The sequence below is a fragment of the Corvus kubaryi genome, unplaced genomic scaffold, assembly GCF_017639235.1.
Source record: "Corvus kubaryi isolate FWS band 111438036 unplaced genomic scaffold, C.kubaryi_AGA036_p1.0 split1-37355, whole genome shotgun sequence".
Classification (NCBI taxonomy): Eukaryota; Metazoa; Chordata; class Aves; order Passeriformes; family Corvidae; genus Corvus; species Corvus kubaryi.
Genome location: NW_024582078.1, coordinates 1,234,032 through 1,252,300, shown reverse-complemented (window position 1 = coordinate 1,252,300; position 18,269 = coordinate 1,234,032). Strand labels below are relative to the sequence as shown.

General features: G+C 45.7%; 1 protein-coding gene across 1 annotated transcript; it reads left to right on the top strand.

Moving 5' to 3' along the window:
* Positions 1-364: 364 nt before the first annotated feature.
* Positions 365-15,111, top strand: MAPK13 (mitogen-activated protein kinase 13). Its single transcript, XM_042013389.1, has 12 exons — positions 365-1,365; positions 4,412-4,541; positions 4,889-4,947; positions 6,000-6,108; positions 7,145-7,174; positions 7,606-7,653; positions 8,573-8,687; positions 9,031-9,102; positions 9,594-9,673; positions 10,134-10,212; positions 11,114-11,290; positions 11,593-15,111. Exons 1-12 carry the CDS (start codon positions 1,247-1,249, stop codon positions 11,670-11,672), a joined length of 1,098 nt encoding a protein of 365 aa, XP_041869323.1. The 5' UTR covers positions 365-1,246; the 3' UTR covers positions 11,673-15,111.
* The last annotated feature ends 3,158 nt before the right edge of the window (positions 15,112-18,269 follow it).

The following is an 18,269-nucleotide window of genomic DNA, read 5'->3' as shown; positions in this document are numbered from 1 at the left end:
CAGGTGTATTTATAGACCCAGCCAAGCTGTGGTTTGTTTCTAGGCTGTGCTGCTGCTGCAGCCAGGGCTGATCTACTCAGATACGGCCACAGTGCCTTGTCCTTGGTTTGTGTTTTATGAACAGCGGGCTCTACTGTGGCTGCTTGAAGAGCATAAGGGCCAATGCAGTGGTGGCACATAAAGCAGGCACAGTGATTTTTTTCCTACCCCCCAGATTGTGTTTTTTCTGTAGGGACACTTTGCAGATGACCTGTATGAAAGGAGCACAGGCTCTGGGCAGGGTGGAGGGCTGGTGGGATAGAACACTGTGCAAGCAGCTGGGCTGGCTTGGTAAGGCTCGGCTTAGTCACTTCCTTTGGGGAGTGGGGAGGATGCACCTCCTGTGTGGGAGCCCCACCTGAGCCTCCTAATGCTGGAGTGAAACGTTGAGGTGCTCCAGGAATGGACCTGCTCGTGGGCTGGGTTTGCTGGTCTGGTTGGTCACAGCAGTGAACATGGGCTTTGTTTTGTCCAAGAAGGCCCAGGAAGGGATTGGAGCTGCTGCAGGAGATGAAACCGAACCCAGCAAAGCCTGGGGCACAAACCGTTCTCGGGCCGTTCCCATCTCCCAGCTGCTCCTGAACCTCCTCGCAGCAGTCACTTGGAGAACCTCAGCCTCCTTTCAGCACCTCCCCACCCTGCTGGGAAGCCAGGCTTGGATGAAAATCGCCATCGCTGTGACCCCCTGGTGTCCTTTGTCACGAGCCTTGAGTTGTCCATCGACTTTGAAAGAAGAACGTCCCTGCGTGTCTGACGCGATGCTGTGGCTTGTCCCTCGGATTCCCCGGCTCGACGAGTCCTTACTCATCCCCGTGTTTAGAGGAGGGATCTCATGCGTCCCTCTCCGAGCCGTGTGAGGATATTTCTCGGCTGATGGAGCAGCAGAGCGAGAGCTGTGGATGACAGGGGCTCCCAGAGGCGTGCCCGAGCGGGGCTGGGTGCTCCCCTCCTGCAGCAGAGCCCAGAGGCACCTGTACAACACCGAGGCGTGTCAGGAAATCTGATGCCTCACCTCTGTCAATGTGGAGGCGGAGGGCGGAGGGCCCAAAGACATGTCCCTTCACGCTCGCAACAGCTGAAAACAGAGAAGGAAACTTGCTAGAGCCTTTTTTACCAGCGCAGGAAGCCTCCCTGTCCCGCTCTCACCCCAGAAGCCCTCCCGTACTCCACTACTCTGGGGGGGTGGCTGTCCCACACCCGTCGGGCGATGAACATCGCAAGGAGAAGAGGCTTTTACAGACAGGAGGTGAACAACACGCTCTGGGAGCTGCCAAGGAAATACACATCCCTCCACCCGCTGGGGTCCGGGGCCTACGGCTCGGTGTGGTGAGTGGGGTCCTGCTCGCACCGCCCGCGGCAGCGCGGGGCGGGCTGGGGGTGTTTGAAGTTCCGTGCCGGGGGGGAAACGAGGAGGTGCTTGGCAGCACCCCTCCATTAAGGAAGGACATTTGCATGTGTGATGGAGGCAGGCTGTCTCCTGCTCCAGCGCAGGGCTGGAGACTCGCTCGCTTGAAGAAAATGTTTCCCCCTTTGGCCATCCCGGGTGGGCAGGGCAGGGGTGCCGGGGCAGCCTGGAGCGTCACCTCGGCACTGGGGTCAGGCAGCTTTTGAGCTGCTTTGGACTCGAGCTTGCATTACGGTTCCTGTCTGGCAGCAGAGGCAGGAGGCGGGGGGAATACCTGGGTGTCTGGAAGAGATCTGTAGGTGATTACAGAGGTGGGAGCTGGAATAGGCTGTCCTTGCTGCTCAGTCCCAGGCAGCTGATGCTGGGCTGCCTGGGGGAAGCAGCTGGACAGTACAACCCCCACCCTGATGCCGTTTCCAGCTTGAAATCATAAAGTGGATAGAAATTACTGTAAACCAGGATCAGTAACAGGCTGGGACTTCCTTCATGGCTGATGATAATCCCCAGCCTACAAGAGAGCAGCAGGAGCTGCTGTTAATTATTCAACCGGGCAAAGGTGCCTGAAGCAAGAGCAAACACAAGTCAGACATTCCTGGATTTACACTGACGAACCAGAGATGGGCAGTTCTGAAAGGTTAAATATTAAACAGTCCATTGATAGTATCTGAGCAGAGCTAATTTCATAACATGCTGAGCTAAAAATAATAATAAAAAAGGTGTGTCCGTTTTCATAGGTGTTGGGCAAAGTCTGGCCTGCCACTGGGACTAATCCTGAAACCCTGGTGCCCAGGTTTTGTCCTTTCCCCCAGTTTCCAATTTACAGAGAGGTGCCCACTTGGCTGCCCAGGTGCATTTATGCTTCTTAGATTCTTAAGTAAGTCCTGCAAAATCAGGCAAGATTAGACTTGACTTTTAATTTATATTTGTACAGTGTTCCCTGATTTTTATCACAGAGAAAATCAGGAAGAAAAATAAAGACAGGACCAAAAAAAAAAAGGGAGAGAGAAATCCTTTCAAAATTTCCTTGCCCACAAAAATTAAAAAAAAAAAAAAAAAAAAAAAAAAAAGTCAAAAATCAAAAGAAATCTTTAGTGGTCCCTGTAAAACTCTCGGCTGCTCTGGAACTCTCAAGGAGGGAGGGAGAGGAGGGTGTTGAAGCAGCCCGGGGGTCCGTGGTGGTTTTGAATGGACAGAGCTCAGCAGGGAGGGCTCGGTGCCGATTCCTGTACAAAGCTGAGGCAGAAAGTGTGGAGTTAGGATTTGCTGTCCTCTGCTGGGAATTGCTGGGAAACTTTCCTATTGCAGCGTTCTGCAGCAGCGGCTTTTACACCTTCCTGAGCAGCTGAGAAAGTAACTCAGGAGGAACAGCAAAGGCTTGTTTCTCCCCTTATTAATTTGCCAAAATGTGCGGTGATTTGGCTTCCAGCTGAACGTAATTGTGAAGGAAGAATCTTCTGACCCCTCCAACGCTGGTCTAGCCGATCCCTGCCAGCCAAGGCAGGGACACAGCTCTGCCTACCCGAGGTCACCCCGAACTGCATCTGTTCACTAAATCTGTGCTGGGGAGAACACGGTGGCATCTCCCAGCTGCACCGACTGAACTGGCTCTGGGCTGCAATTATGGCAAGGCTGCAAGCAGCGCTGTGCTGTGCAGGCTGAAGCTCCACCACCAGCTCTCCTGTGTTGGGTACTGGGGTTAGGTGCTCTGTAGGTCAGCAGCTGGGAGGGCAGGTAAGAACATGCACCCTCAGACTGGGAAATCTGCCTTGCATTTTGCAGTTTGACTCCCTGGTTAGAGTTCCTTCCTCTTATTTTCCTGGCTTCTCAAAAAACTTTGCACAGTGCTGTCCCCTCTGCTGACATCTGCTGAAGTCCTGAACTGAGACAAAATCTCACTAAGAGTCCTCTTCTGATACCCTGCAGCATCTTCAGTGCTTCAGCTGCTTTGTGTAGCTGTTCCTGCATTTCCTTTGCTTCCCCTGACTCAGTATGTGCCAGTGCAAGGCTGGAGGATGGGATTGAACATGATGATTTACAGCTCTTCTGTTCCCATGGGAGATGGGATAGGGAGTTATGAAGCAGTGGGAGCTGCTCTGGGAATCCACAGTGGGATTTGGCAGGGAAAACCGTTTTTTTCATCTGTTTGCCTCTTGGGAGGGGGTCAAGGAGGGGCTGAGACACGCCTGGAAAACACCACTGAGAATCCTGAATGACAGCTGTCTGTCTGAGCACCTCCCTTCCCAGCTGGAACGTGGGGCCTCCTTTGCAATCTGAGCAAGAGCCTCCAGAGGAAGAGGAACTGTCACAGAATTGCCGTGTCCAGCTGCAAACAGCAAATGTGACCAGCAGGAATAACACAGCGAGTCTGTAGCAATGGCTGCTGTACCGTGTTTTCATCAGCTTTAGAGAAGAGTCTCCTTTTCAGCCAGACCTGCTCTTACACAGAAGCAAATGTGTAGCACCAAGGATTCTGAACACAGCAGAATTAATTGCAGCAGCATTTTCAACATGTGGCATCCACTGTCTTTGCTCCAGAATCCAGTGAAGGCAGCTGGCCTGCCCTAAAATATAATAACCTCCAAGCAGATGGCAAAGCAGAAATCTCCATTATCTTTATTCCCTTATCTCCATGCAATAGGGAAGGAGAAGGCAAAGTTAGAACTAATTCTGACCTCTAACCACTTGTTTCCCTTTTCTCGCAGCTCTGGTGCCTCCAGCTTGTTTCTGCAGGTTAAAGGGAGTAAAGATGAGCCACTCATGCTTTCCTTGGTGTCCCACCTTTGCTGCCCAAAGCCACACAGGGTAACATCTCTGTGTGCAGAGCTCCACTGAGCTCCTCAAAGGGCCTTTCTCTGCTGTCCTTCCGTGGGCACAGGAATTAACTCTTCTCTAGATGACCTTTGGGGTTGCAGAATCTGTTCAAACATACTGCTGACATCAGAATGGTTTTTAATTTGCCTGCTGCAGTTCAGCCATAGACAAGAAGACGGGGGAGAAAGTGGCCATCAAGAAACTCTGCCGCCCATTCCAGTCAGAGATCTTTGCCAAGAGAGCCTACAGAGAGCTGATGCTGTTGAAGCACATGCAACACGAGAATGTAAGCGCTGTTTCTCCCTTCCTGCTGATACAAGGGGTGTTTCCTTGCCACCTGCGAGCAAGTCCTTTTTGGTGGCATCACCTCTGTTTTAATTGACATTTGGTGTGTGCAGGCGGTCGTGGGGTTTACCTGTGACCTGTTTGCTGTGCCCAGGCTGAAACAGGTGTGTAATGGGTGAGCCCAAGTATTTGTAAGAGGGAAAACATTTGTGCAGCAGCAGTGAGGAGTCCCTGGATTCCTCAGATGGAATTTTCTCTGTCCACCCATGTGCATGTGCCAGTGGAGAGCTGATGAGTAGCATGTGCACAGCAAATGTGGTTTAAATGTGGGCTTCTCTCCTTCCTCAGGTCATTGGGCTGCTTGATGTCTTCACCTCCACTGCCTCCTACCAGGGGTTTCAGGACTTGTAAGTTTGGGGTTGTTTGCTCTGTCTAGACTTAACTATTTTCCAAGACAGCTGTGTCTTAGCAGCAACGGAACAGAGAGGGTTGAGGTGCAAAGGGACCAGACTAAAAGCCAGGCATCCCCAAATAATGCAAAGAAAGAGAGGCACACATCAGCTCCCATGGCTGACACACCCAGAACACATAAACAGATCCCATCCCTGCTCACAGCTGGGACACCACAGCATGCACAGACCAACCTGTGCAATGAGGATGTGTGACATTCCATGGTGCATCATCACATGTAGGGTGATCCACTGTGTGACTGCTGAGCTAAGGGGCTGCACTCAGAACTGGAGAAGTATCGTTCATCAGGCCTCAGGGCAATTAGAATTTGAAAGAAGAGCTGTCCTTCTTTTCCTCTTGATTCTGGCTCTTCTTAATTTTTTTTTGGACATTTTCCCTCCGTGTTCATGGTCAGGTTGGACAAGTCTTTTTCCCTTCCCCATCACTGCAGATGAGCAGTGAGTGCCTGGCTTTGGGGGTTTGGCTGATGGCTCAGTGTTTAGCAGCCTGCAGGAAGAGCGTTTGAAGGTTCTCAGAGCAGTTCCTGCAGGAAGACCATCAATTAATTAGCAGCCTCAGCAGGCAGATACTGAAGGAAGCTGGATGTTGTCTTCTGAGGCAGGGCTGGAGAATATTACAACGACAAATTTGGGAGCCAATGCAGCTGCTTTGCTGTGTAAGATGTTTCAGCTTTTGGGTGGTAAAAGGCCATCCAAACTTGAACTTCACTTGAGGTCTAAAGTAAACTAATTTAGGATCCTGAAGATCCTTGTTCTTACTTGACATGAGATACCTCATTTCAGGGGAGGAGAAAGAGCAATTTTCAGAACAGGTTGAAATTCCAGCTTCACTGCAGGCTGTGCTAGTTAGCCAGGAACACTGTCACAAAAACTCATCTTCGTTACAGTGAGTTACACAGCCAAAAAAAACCAAACCAAGTGAGAACAAGGCTAGCCTGGTCCCCTGCATTTTTCTTCCAGACTCAGGGCCTTGTCTTACTGCCTTTTAGCTACCTGGTGATGCCATACATGCGGACAGATTTACAAAAGATCATGGGACATGAATTCAGTGACGAAAAGATCCAGTACCTGGTCTACCAAATGCTGAAAGGGCTGAAGGTAGGTGGGTCTGGAGGAGTTTAGTGACTCCCTGTGTCTCCTCTGTGTGTCACCTCTGGGTTGACCCTAACTAAACTCCCCTCCAATACCATACAGGAAGATGTGGGGAGTTTATGGCATCCCCTCAGAACAGGTATTGGCTGTTGAACCATTCCTGTTCCAGCACACAGCAGTAGAATGAGTGCTTGCTTGCATCAGTCAGCCGAGTATCAAAGTAATCAGCAGCCATAGATAGGCCTTGTGATGGTTTTTCCATGGCATCACTTGCTTCTCTCTTTGCCTTGCTCAAACCCTCAGCAAAACTTTACACAGAGAGTGAGAGGCTGGCAGCAGCAGGAGCTTCTGCTGAACCCATAACAGAGGCTCTCAGGGGAGAACACAGAGGGAATGATTTTCTATTCAGTAGCATAAGGGAGAAATATGTTTCTGTAACTGGCTTTGAGGGAGCTGAAAGCAATCAATGCAAACTCTGGGATGCAGAGACAGAGCTTTACAGCTGCCCTCTCACATCCTTCACCGGGAGTCACAGCAGTGGCTTACAGGCATCAATGAGTTCACCTAAATCACACCTCTCCCCAGTTCACTGCTATCTTGCGTTTAAATAAAGGGGGGAAGAACACACAGAAGGTTTGACTGGTGTGCTAAAGGCCCTGTAGTCAGTTTTTGCAATTTTGTGGCTTTGGGCTGAGATTCTTTTTTTGAACACCCAAAATAACCATGTTTTCATGTCATCTGCTGTAACCTTGATGACTTTGATAGTTTGAAGCTGTTGTTGTACTTGCTCTAAGGAACTATTGCTTCATCCCTCCTCTTCTGCTCTATGCCTCTTCTTTAGACTGGCAATAGCATTGCAAATACTGTCAGTAATTTGGGGCAGAAATTTCTTTTCAAACTGCTGCCCTAGGGACCAGGGACCTGTAGAAGGCTACAGAGGTTTGTTCTCAGCAAGTTCTTGTTTGTAGCTCTCGTTTCTCTGCTAGAGAACAGAAAATTTTGTCTGCTGGTGATCACATTGTGGCTCCTCTTTTTATTGCAGTATATCCATTCAGCTGGCATCGTCCACAGGGTAAGTTCATGTGTGCTCTTATTCTGATTTTTATGTTTGAGAAACACAGCATAGTCATGAAGTTAATAAATTCCTAACCATCATTTCACTAATAGCATTGTCTGCTCTAATTTTCCATCCTGTCTGCTCTTTTTTCCATCCTACACCCTATATATGTTTGGATTTGCTAATATCCAAAATGCTGTATTTTCTGATGAGCTGAGAAGCATTTTATGATGCTTTCTGAATTAAAACTGTTTCAGAAAAAAATCAAATAGCAATCTAAAGCTGTACAGTATAGAAGGTGTGGTGTTAATTCAGTCATTTGCTGCATTGATACCGAACCTGGGGTGTTATGGGACCCCATCAAAGACAAGCAGAGGTTCAATTGAGAGCTTTGTTGATGTGTTGCAACTTGAAACATCCAATTTTTCTGCTCTTGTCTGTTGTAGGACCTGAAGCCAAGTAACCTGGCTGTGAATGAAGACTGTCAGCTGAAGGTAGGTGGCAAAGCAGCACTTTGCATCAGCAGCACATCAGCTCGTGGAGGAGCTGCTCTGCCAGCAGGAAATTGGCACTGTCATGTTTCCTCTTTCCTCCCGAGCCTCAATTCCAGGCGTAGCGTTCCTTGGCGGCTGCAGCAGTGGGAAATACTCCCCTGCTGATGTAACTTGCTGAATCAGGGCACAAGACTTCAAATGAACCTTCTGTCACTGTAATCCTCGTGGCATGGCAGTGTGTAATGACTTCCTAGAGAAATTCAGCACTGCTGAGCAGCACTTGCAGTAGGTGAATGATCCCTGAAGGGTAACTGGATTCAACTGCAGTTGCCTTTTGGTTCTCATGGACATTGTGGTTGTGATTCCAGACAAAGTTATTTTCAGGGTTGCTCTGAAGGGTTTGCTTGCAGCTGGCTGGGGTGGTGCTCTAGCATGCATTTTCTGTAATGTATATTTCAGGGAGTGGCTCTGCTGCCCATAAAGGTTGGGTCAAGCTTGTTCATCTTCAGCACTGAGGGAGAGGCCGTGCTGTGTCACCTGCAAGGTGTTCTTATAGGAAAGGGTGAGTTGTGGTGACCTGGGAGCATGCCTTCACCACGAGGTCGTAGACCAACTCCAATAAAGCACAGAGACTCAAAACTTAAGCTTCAAGAAAGAAAGTGACCTTCCAGGGAGCATAAAGCACTGATCCTTCCAGCAGGGTCTTCTCACGACAACTGGGTCTGCAGCTGGCTTGCAATTTACTGTGGAATTAAGACATACTAATTCTTTGAACCATCCCATGGGTGTCTGTGGTGTAGTTGGAGCTTTGTTATTACCTGACTGGAGCTACTTCATTGAAGTAGAGTCTCACTTGCCCATGGGATTTCTCTTTTCTCTCCTGCCCTTCCTTCTCCTTATTCTTCCTTTGGAACTGCAGATCTTGGATTTTGGCTTGGCCAGACAGGCTGATGCTGAGATGACTGGCTACGTGGTCACACGGTGGTACAGAGCCCCAGAAGTCATCCTGAACTGGATGCATTACAACCAGACAGGTGAGCAGCCCTGCCCCAGCAGTGTGACTCTCTGGTGATGAGCCAGGGGATCCTGCTGGTTCAAATCTCACAGAATTGTCCAGTTGTTTTTCCTCTTTATCATCAGTGTTCCCTGGAGCAGAGCAGGTCCCAGAGGTGTTGCACAACTCCAAGAGCTGGTGCTTGCAGGAAATGATGAAAGCAGAGATTTTAGAACAGAGGAGGGTGGGAGGGAGTGAAATTTAAATCAGTGCTTGCTGCAAGCAACAGCAAAAGCGACAGCCCCAGCAACCTCTGCTGCCTTTCTAATTCCTTTTTAAATTTTCTTCCTTTTCCCCCACCCTTCCTTTTTCTCTCTGGACAGTGGATATCTGGTCTATTGGCTGTATCATGGCAGAAATGCTGACTGGGAAAACACTCTTTAAAGGAAAAGACTGTATCCTTTCAAGATGAACCTTTCCCCTGAGGGGAGTAATAATTCTTGGTGTGTGTGTGAAAGTGCTTTTATGAATGAGGCTACTGAAAAAAACAGGTATCATTCTGGTTTATCAGGAGGTAATCAGAAGGACCAGTCTTTCTGGTGAGGAAAACAGAAAGGGACTTTAGAAATACACCTCTGTGGTGGTGTGGCTCTACATCAGCAGTTCAACCTTGCGTGGCCGTAGCTCCATTCCCAAAACTTTGCATATCCTTCCGAGCCCATGGATGTGTGTCCTGGTATAGTTGTGCCAGAAAAATTACCTGTTGATGGAAATGCCATGCCAGGGAGAAAGGCTTGGAGCTCTTTTCACCAGTCTAATGAATCTCTACTTGTGTGACTGTGATGGGTTTGTACCATGAGCTAGTTGCAGCTCTAGCAGGCTGAGCTGGGGGCAGGCGTGTCCAAGGGTTGCTCCTCGAAGGGTGATCTTTAACACAGCTTGCCAGACCTGGATCAACTGACCCAGATCCTGAAAGTAAGAGGGCATCCAGGAGAGGACTTCTTGGAGAAGCTGGAGGACAAAGCGGTAAGGAGGTTCCCTGTGGGTTTGGGTCCTGCTGGCAGAGGTGTCAGGGGAAGAGGTTAACCTGTGTTTGACATGGGGGAGGTGCTGCCTCTACAGCAGCAGAAGTGCAGCAGCAGCCTTTTCCCCTCGGCAAGGAAGGCATTCCTCTGTGCTGGTGGCACATCTGATGGACCTGGTGCTGTGCTGGGAGCTGCTGTGTTTTGCAGGGACTCCGATGGGAGGTGCCTGATGCCCCAGCAAACCACCAACCTTTCTCTGTTCTCCAGCTTGGCTCTTAAAACAGAAGTATTTCTCTGTCTCGACTGATAAAAATAGTTCCTTGTAAAGTGCTTGCTGAAATGGGACATCTGGGATGCTTTGCTCTTGTCTCCATTTGCCTTTGCTCATCGGAGCCATGAGACTGAGAGCTGTATTTCACACCTGTCCACGTGCAGTAATTGTGCTTTCCTTGCTCTTTCAGGCTAAGAGTTATATCAAGTCCCTCCCTAAAATCCCCAAGAAGGATTTGTCTGTGCTTTTCCCTAAAGCAAATCCTCAGGGTAAGTAATCTCCAGCATTTCTCATGAGTTTTCACAGCTGGAACAGAGGCAAGCTGACTGCCACAGCCCCGACTTTATTTCTCCTTCTTCCCATAATTTCTTGCTACTTTTTTCCCTTGCAGTTTGTGCCCCTGCCCCTCGTCAGGGAAAATATGTATCAATTAAAAGCAGAATTATCTTTTATTGGCATTACAGTGGTGATGTTCTGCTGTTCTTGGCCATTTACTACTTTAAAAAAAATTATTATTTTTTAAGTACAGTGTAGATCCTGTTTGTTGAATACCTGGATCTAGCAATATTTAACAGACAGCAGATGTGCAATTTTCAGTGTAAGAATTATCTCTTACAAAGAGCTCTCTTCCCAGGTAGGTTAGAGGTGAGAGCAAGCAAAACTTTTCTAGAAACTGAAAGGAATAAAGTCTAAAAATGTTAAAACCAAGTGGGAATGGGGCTGACAGACTAGTCAGCATCTGGGTTTCCTGCCCTCCTCTTTAGCAGGGATGTATAGGTTTCTATACAGATTATTCATGTTAAGGCTTCTTTGAGATGCAAGGCTCTAAATGAAAGCAAATTATTAAAACTGAAAAATATCTTGAGGTTACTGGCTTACTCCTCATGTTTCTGCAGCCCAATCTGTGCAGCAAGGCTTATTCAAGTCTAATTTGTTATTTCTGCACAATTTAACTTCTGTTAGTAAGAGCTCCCTGAGGCTGCTCTTGGGCAGACTTTGCATCTCCACTGATGGGAGCTCCTTGCTGCCTTGACCAGCTTGAGGAATCTCTTCAGTTTTCAGGTCTGGAGATGAAACACTGGAAATACCAGTGCCATCCCTTGCAGGGTTCTTGCACAGGGTGCCTCTGCTTCCCTGCACCTTGCTTAGCCCTGTTCCCATTCTCTGCAGCCGTGGACCTGCTTGACAAGATGTTGCAGCTGGATGTGGAAAAGCGCCTTACAGCAACAGAGGCCTTGGCTCACCCCTACTTCGACCAGTTCCGAGATGTTGAGGAGGAGACGGAGGCACAGCACTCCTATGATGATTCTCTGGAACATGAAAAGCTTTCAATAGAGGAGTGGAAAAGTAAGAAGTTTATTTTCTTTGCGGTTTCTGTCTAGCACGGGATTTTCCTACCCCTCTTTCTGTCCTCTACAGATGCTGAGTAAGGCTGTGATTGCCTGCTGGTGCCTCAGTGGTAGTGCACAGATCTCTCGCTTTTATGCATTCAGCAAAGATCCCTCCAGCTCTTCAGGCAGACTTTTTTTGTCTCTCTCCTTTGTCTCTTTCAGCTGCCACTGAATGCCTTTCTCTCTGCACATCCAACACTCAAACTTTTGTGTCCTCTGAAATCACATATTCATGCTTATTTTGTTCTGTTTTTCAAGAGCATATTTACAAGGAGATCTTGACCTTCAGTCCCATTGCACGGAAGGATTCAAAGAAGAGAAGTGGGATGTCATTATAGCGACGGGTGCAGCTGTGGCTGGGACTCAGTTCTGCTTGATGACATGAAATTCATTCCACACTGCGTTGCTGGTGGCCATTATTTGGCCTGTGGGACCTCTCTCTGTGTGCCAACACAAGGATGACACCATGCTGTGGGCACTGGACTTTGTTCTACTAAAGGGGAAGCACCCCAGACAGTTTTCAACATAAAAGACAAATATATTCTTGTTGAAACTTTAAGTGAGAGAATTTTACCTGGTGGTTTTATTTTTTCCTTGTATTTGTCCATGTGAGAGAGGAGGGGTTTAATTCTTTCTCATTAATCTTTTCAAACACAGGGTTTAGTACATTAATTATGGATGAGGTAAAGAGAAAGGTAAAATTGACTGGGAAGCGAGTCCTATGCAAAAGGATCAGAAATACTGAAATTCAGCATAACAAGGCCTTATCCAATCTCACTCTGACCGTGTCCTGCTTCCCTGAATAGTCACAGAGCACCCAGCAGAGCAAGGCTGCTGGGATGGTGTCCAGGGCACCATGGGATCAGCCTGTGTTCTGAACAGCTACAAACTCATCCTATACACAGAATTCTGCTCAGATGCTGCCTCTCCAAAGAGCCACTGCCTCTTTTTTTTTATTTTTTCCCTGCTTATTTAATTGCCTGGGATTTGATCAGTGCTGTTTCCTCCTCACTGCCAGCAGCAAACGCAGCCCGGGAATTCAAGGCCACCTCCCACAGCGACAGACTGGGTGTCCCAAGCAGCTGCACAAGTTAGTTTGAATATGGATCAGCAGGAAGTTTTGCAGCCTGTGCTGAAACTGGAGTATCTGCAGATGCACGGCTTATCAATACAGTCACTTGATAGTGCAGTGCTAGGCAGGCACAGCTGCTTGTTGTGATAACACCTTTGGACTGCAACACGTTTTTCCCCATGGTGATCAGCCAATCATTCCAAAGTCTATCCCAAGGGATATGTGCCAAGAGACAAGTGTCTTCTCTGTATCAGAGCTCAGAGCACAGAGTCCCCAGGACTAGAGAAAAGTATGGAGATATGTGACCTCAGTAATACATGCAGTGAGTCTCAACTCCCCCCTCTTCTGTAGCTGCTGACTTGGTTTGGTTTAGCCAGGTTGTTTGTTTTCAGTACTCTCTAATTTTCTTCTTAAGTAATGTTCAGTTTTGCTGTACAGTTTTCAGTTTTGCTCCCACAAGTAAGGGAAAACTGCAACATTTCCAGAATTTTCTGATCTGTCTTCTCCACTGGGAACTGGACACAATGATGTCATGTTTCTTGGCTGTCTCCCTGTTGCAGCTCACGGCATGCAGCACTTGGGATAACCCTCCAGTGACTGCAGCTTTTTGATAGGATGGTGTTGATGTTTGCCTGCTGTAGCTGCACAGCTGGTCCATGATGATAAGATGTGGTTTCTCGTGGCTTATATCTGTCTGGGCCGTGTACAAGCCCTTGGCTTCACTCCTCTCTTAGGAAGGGACAGTGAGCACAGAACTGTGGTGATGTGCCCTCAATTCCCTGGAAATTCAATGGTTTCTTATGCAGCACTTTTGTAAAGAGCTAGGCTGGGGGATATGCAGTAATGTTCTGCTGACTCTGTCTTGAAAAACACAGCTTGATGAGATTTAGGGTTCATCCTTTCCTTTTGCTAAGGAACAACTTGCATTTTCCTTGAGTGGCAGAAGGGAGAAGTTCTTGCTGCATCTGTCAAACTGCAGTTGGAATACTGTCCTTATGAATCTGACTTGGCTGCCACATGCCCTGCACAATCTTGAACAGAGGTCAGAGAGGAGCTCTCTGCAGCTGCCATTTACATCTCAGAGAGCTGCAGATGTTTAGAGCTGCCTGTGCCAGGGTAAAATGAGGCTTGGTGGTTTGCAGGGGAGGGTCATTGTCCAGGTGAGCGTTTGTGAGTGCACAGGGAGATGTTTCAGGGCTGTGGGTGAGGCAGACTTGCCCTCCTGACTATATGCAACCCTGGACATGGAGAGGCAGAGAAGAGTCTTAAAAGCTCAATCTTGTAGAGAAATTTGAGTACATCTATGGAGACCTTTAGAGTAGAGAGCTTTCTTTCAGAAAGTCATCTCTAAAGTCAAAATCATCTGTTAAGGCAAAGAACCCATTCAGACAGAGCTCATGAACCACTGTTAATGGGAATGTAGTGTATGATTTCTTAGTCATCTTGCCCTCCTTCAGAAGGGGATAGGTAGACTTGAAGCGTTTTCTGTCTCAGTAATGATGGCTGAGGGAGAAAACATCTTCATGATAAAGGAATGTACTGAACAGTCTGCTGGTAGTTGAAAAGGGACTTGGATAGCTTTAAAGAATAATTTAATATGCCCTGTGGGAATTGTCTGTCTGAGCAGAGGACAAGCATGAAGAGGCACTGGGGACATGTGATACAAATAGGTGTGAGAAGAACAGTTGTGAGCATAACCAAGTAGGGTACACAGATTTTGCAGTCATCAGTCTCACTTGTTTTAGGGGTAGCACATACAGGCTCTTCAGCATCAGTCTTTCTGCTGAGTATACATCCAGTTTCAGGGCCTGGGTTTCTGGGTTTCTTGGTAGGTTTACACTTACCCGGAATGCTCTGAAATTGCAAGAGCAATCCCAACAGCTGCTGTGTGGGCTCCATGCTCTGGTTTCATTCATTCATCCACCAACCCCATATAGTGACAGTACACTGTCCAAAAGCATTACCAAATATCCCAACAAATGTGGAGAGCAGGTGCTCTGTAAGCCTAGAAACCCTGGAGGTGTATGTATATTTGTTTTTTGTGGTATGTATCATCCAAGAACTGAAAATAGACAGTAGAAAATGTAGCAGGTTGGTAGTGGAAAGAATATCTGTCTGTAAAAACCAACCATCCCAGTGCTCCTACGGCATCTGAGGACATGTTTCAGTGAAGAGCTACCAGAAGGGAGAGGTGGGGGGAAATTGTATTGACATTTCCTGAAAGGAGTTTGAAAAACACCTGCTTGACAGAGCCAGTGACTCAGGCCAAGGCTGGAATCCTTCAAACTCAGCACAAGAACGAGAGGGGGTGTGTGACCCTGACAGACACTGTGAGTCAAAGCAGAAATTACCTCATGCAGAGGTGCAGGCAGTGCCTGTTGGATGACTCACACTGACACATAATTCATGGACATTCCTTTCATTACAAGTATAGTTTACATACTTAAAAATACAAAATCAACTGATAAAAATTCCTCAGCCATTAAGGGGCCCAAAATTCCATAAATCTGGGCAGCCAAAAATATGTTTGCTGTTTGTATTGAGGATGTATGATAAAAATTTACATGGATATATGGATGGAATTTTTCTGCCTTGAGTAACATACAGATGTCTAACTTGGAATACTATTTACTTGCTAGTCTTACATTCATTTCTGACTTCCAAGCATCTTTTTTAAATTTGGAAAATAAAGCCTTCAGAAACAATCTTTCTCTGTATTTTTTTTTTTTTTTGGACAGCTAATTAGGTCTGTGAAGTTGCAACTTTATGGGGCCTATTTGTTAGGTACTTGCACATGTAAGTGGGAAAGAAAAAGCAGATGAAGCAATGATTATTTTATGTTCTTAAGAGACACCACAAAATTACCAGGATTTTTAAAGAGAGACAATAGTTGCTGTGTTTTGGATACCACCTAGAAACCTTTCAGTGCACAATTTTGAAAATTTCCACAGCCTCTTAAAAAACTACTTATTTTATCCTGTAGGAAAAAGACAGATCATCTGTTTCATATTTAACATTTTCACATTCTAGGTAGCAGACTAAACAAATAATGTTCATGTTTTAAGTATGTGATAATAGGAAAGAAGAAAAACATAGAAAATTATAAACACATCTGAGAACTCTAGTGAGATACTGTACAAAGGATGGTAATACCTTGTCATATTCCCATGTCTCGCTGTTGCCTGAGCAACCAGGGAAAGCGTTCCTAATCCTCTGCATTTTTCCTGTATCATGGGTCAGCAGAGTGTTGGCTGGAAACGTGATTATGGCTGTTTTTCTTTTCACAGCTGAGAGAAACAAGATATGAAAGACTGAATGAAGACCAGAATAGCCAGGAGTAGTTTGTTTTTCCCCCAAAAGGATGGACACTTGCTGCACTAATTGCACTTATCATGGAATCATTCAGGCTGGAAAAAGCCATTAAGATCGAGTCCAAATCTACACTGTGAAAATGTCAGTTTCCAGGTGAATGTGGTTTAAGGGATGTTTTGCCTGATTTCTCTCTACAAGCCCATTTTCTGAGCACGTGAGCTTTTAATGTGATGTTCAGCTGGTGCTGGCTCACAGCTGATTCAGTCAGCTCTCCTTTTTATTGGAATGCACTCCATTAAATAATACTGAAGGGTGAGTATATTACCTCTGCAACCCTCATTGATTTGCTGTTAAATGAAAGTGAGTTAACTTCTTTTAGCCAAGTTTGGCTAGAAAAATAAAAATTCTTCTGCCATAAACCATCAATTCATATCTGTCTTCAGAACAGTTCAACTGAAAAAAAAATGTTTTAAAATTAGAGGATGTTAAAAAAAAAGAACCACTGAGGAGGTAGTGCTTGGTGTTTGTGTAACCTCTCTGATGTTAGTGAGGCTGAAGAGGGTTTTATATATATATTTATTTATATTTATAAAGGGTCTTAGGAAATGCAGCTGAACACTTCCTAGGACCCTATATAAATATATATATATAAAAGTCCAGTGAAAATACATGTCAGCTGAGGCTTATCACTTTGAGGTATCAGGTTTTAGCCTTTAATGCACAAGGGCCCTGTTTAGCAATTGCTCTAATTTCAGCAATTCTGAAGAAAACAGCAGCAGAACAAACAGCCAAAGAGAGATACAAACATAACTCAGTTTCGAGGCTTAATAAATCAACAAAGAAGAAAGGTCAGGTCGCAATTCTAAATGCTAATTTACTTCCCTTTTTAAGTATGTTTTATATGCTTGAATAAACATGGGGAAAATTGTAATATGACTGAAGGTGCCCAATTCTGTTTGAGGTGTCTTGGCTGCTGCTTTCATGTGAAGCAACATCAATAATTTTGCACTTGCACCCTTTAAAAACTGGGACAGCAAAGAAATTGAATTAAGCTGTACCTCTGGGATTTGAGAGAAGTTCAGAAGGTTTTTTTCAAATAACACATTAGTTCCACAGCTTTGATACAAAACTAAATGATGAATAACTTGTTTTGATGTTGTAACACATGGCCCCCAGTCATCAGAGATGTCTGGACATCTCTGTGCACAAGTCATCCCACTGTTCTTAACAGGGAACCTAATATGATTATAATAAGCTAATTCCAGTGCAAATTTAAGAGTATAAAGTTTCAAAACTGAGGTCAAAATGAAAGTGTTTGCAAAAGTTGGTCATATTTAAAAAAAGAAAAGTAAAAAAAAAAATTCAAGTAAAACCCAATTAAAATTCCCACATAAAAGAAGGAAAATCATAGAATGGCCTGGATTGGAAGGGATTTAAAGAACATCTGTTTGCAATTCCCTGCTGTGGGACACCTTTCACTAGAGTGGGTTCATCACAGCTCCATCCAACCTGGCCTTGAACAATTCCAGGAATGTGGCAGCCACAGCTTCCCTGGACAACCTGTTCCAGTGCCTCACCAGCCTCGAAGGGAAGAATTTTTTTCCTATTACCTAATCTGAACCTACTCTCTTTTAGTTTGAAACCATTCCCCCTTGTCCTGTCCCTACATGCTCTTGTAAAAAGTCTCTCTTCATCCTTATTGTAGGCTCCTTTCAGGTACTGTAGGGCTGCAATTAGGTCACCCCAAAGCTTCTCTTTTCCAGGCTGAACAAACCCAGTTCTCTCAGCTTTTGGAGTAGCTCATCAATTATTGAAATTATTTTATTTACTGTTTAACTAGGAAGCAAATGCATCTATAGATTGTTTTGGGTTTTGTTTTATCCTTCATGGCTAGGACCATACTCTTAAATAGCTGTTCTTTCAAGGGTGAAATCCTTTGTAAAACAGTAAGAGTATTGAGACTTTATTTCTAAATCTTGGATATGTTATTTTTAATGCAAGACAAGGATAGATTATTATTTATTTTCAAGTTTTGATATGTAAATAGTAGATTTGAAAAAAAGTATATACCATATATACACAGTATATACTTCAAAGGTGATATATGTAAAGACTGTTCAGCAGTAACACATTTTCCTTTGCTTTTAAAGCTGCAACAAGCTCTGGTCCAACCTCAGTACTTTGCGAAACAGACTGTCACAGATTGGCTGCTCTCAGATTCCATGGTTAACATACGTTAAGAGACAAAAGATCTCCAGTTGGACTATAAATGAGGGAAAACAGCATTCATTGCTTCCTTCTAAAACAGTTAATTCTATAAATTCAGATGGTGATATTATGCAATACTCTGCGCAGAGTGGGAGGTGGAACATACATATGCCCAAGTATGTGGCATGCTCTATAAAAAGTAAGTGTGGGAGCCTCTGCAATTCCTATCTCAATGCTTATCTCAGTTGCTAACTTAACTTTTTCCTTGTTCAATCCCCTCAGCTCCTCTCTCACTGTCCTTCCAGCCCATCACACCTCTGCATGTGAAGAGGCCATCTGGACG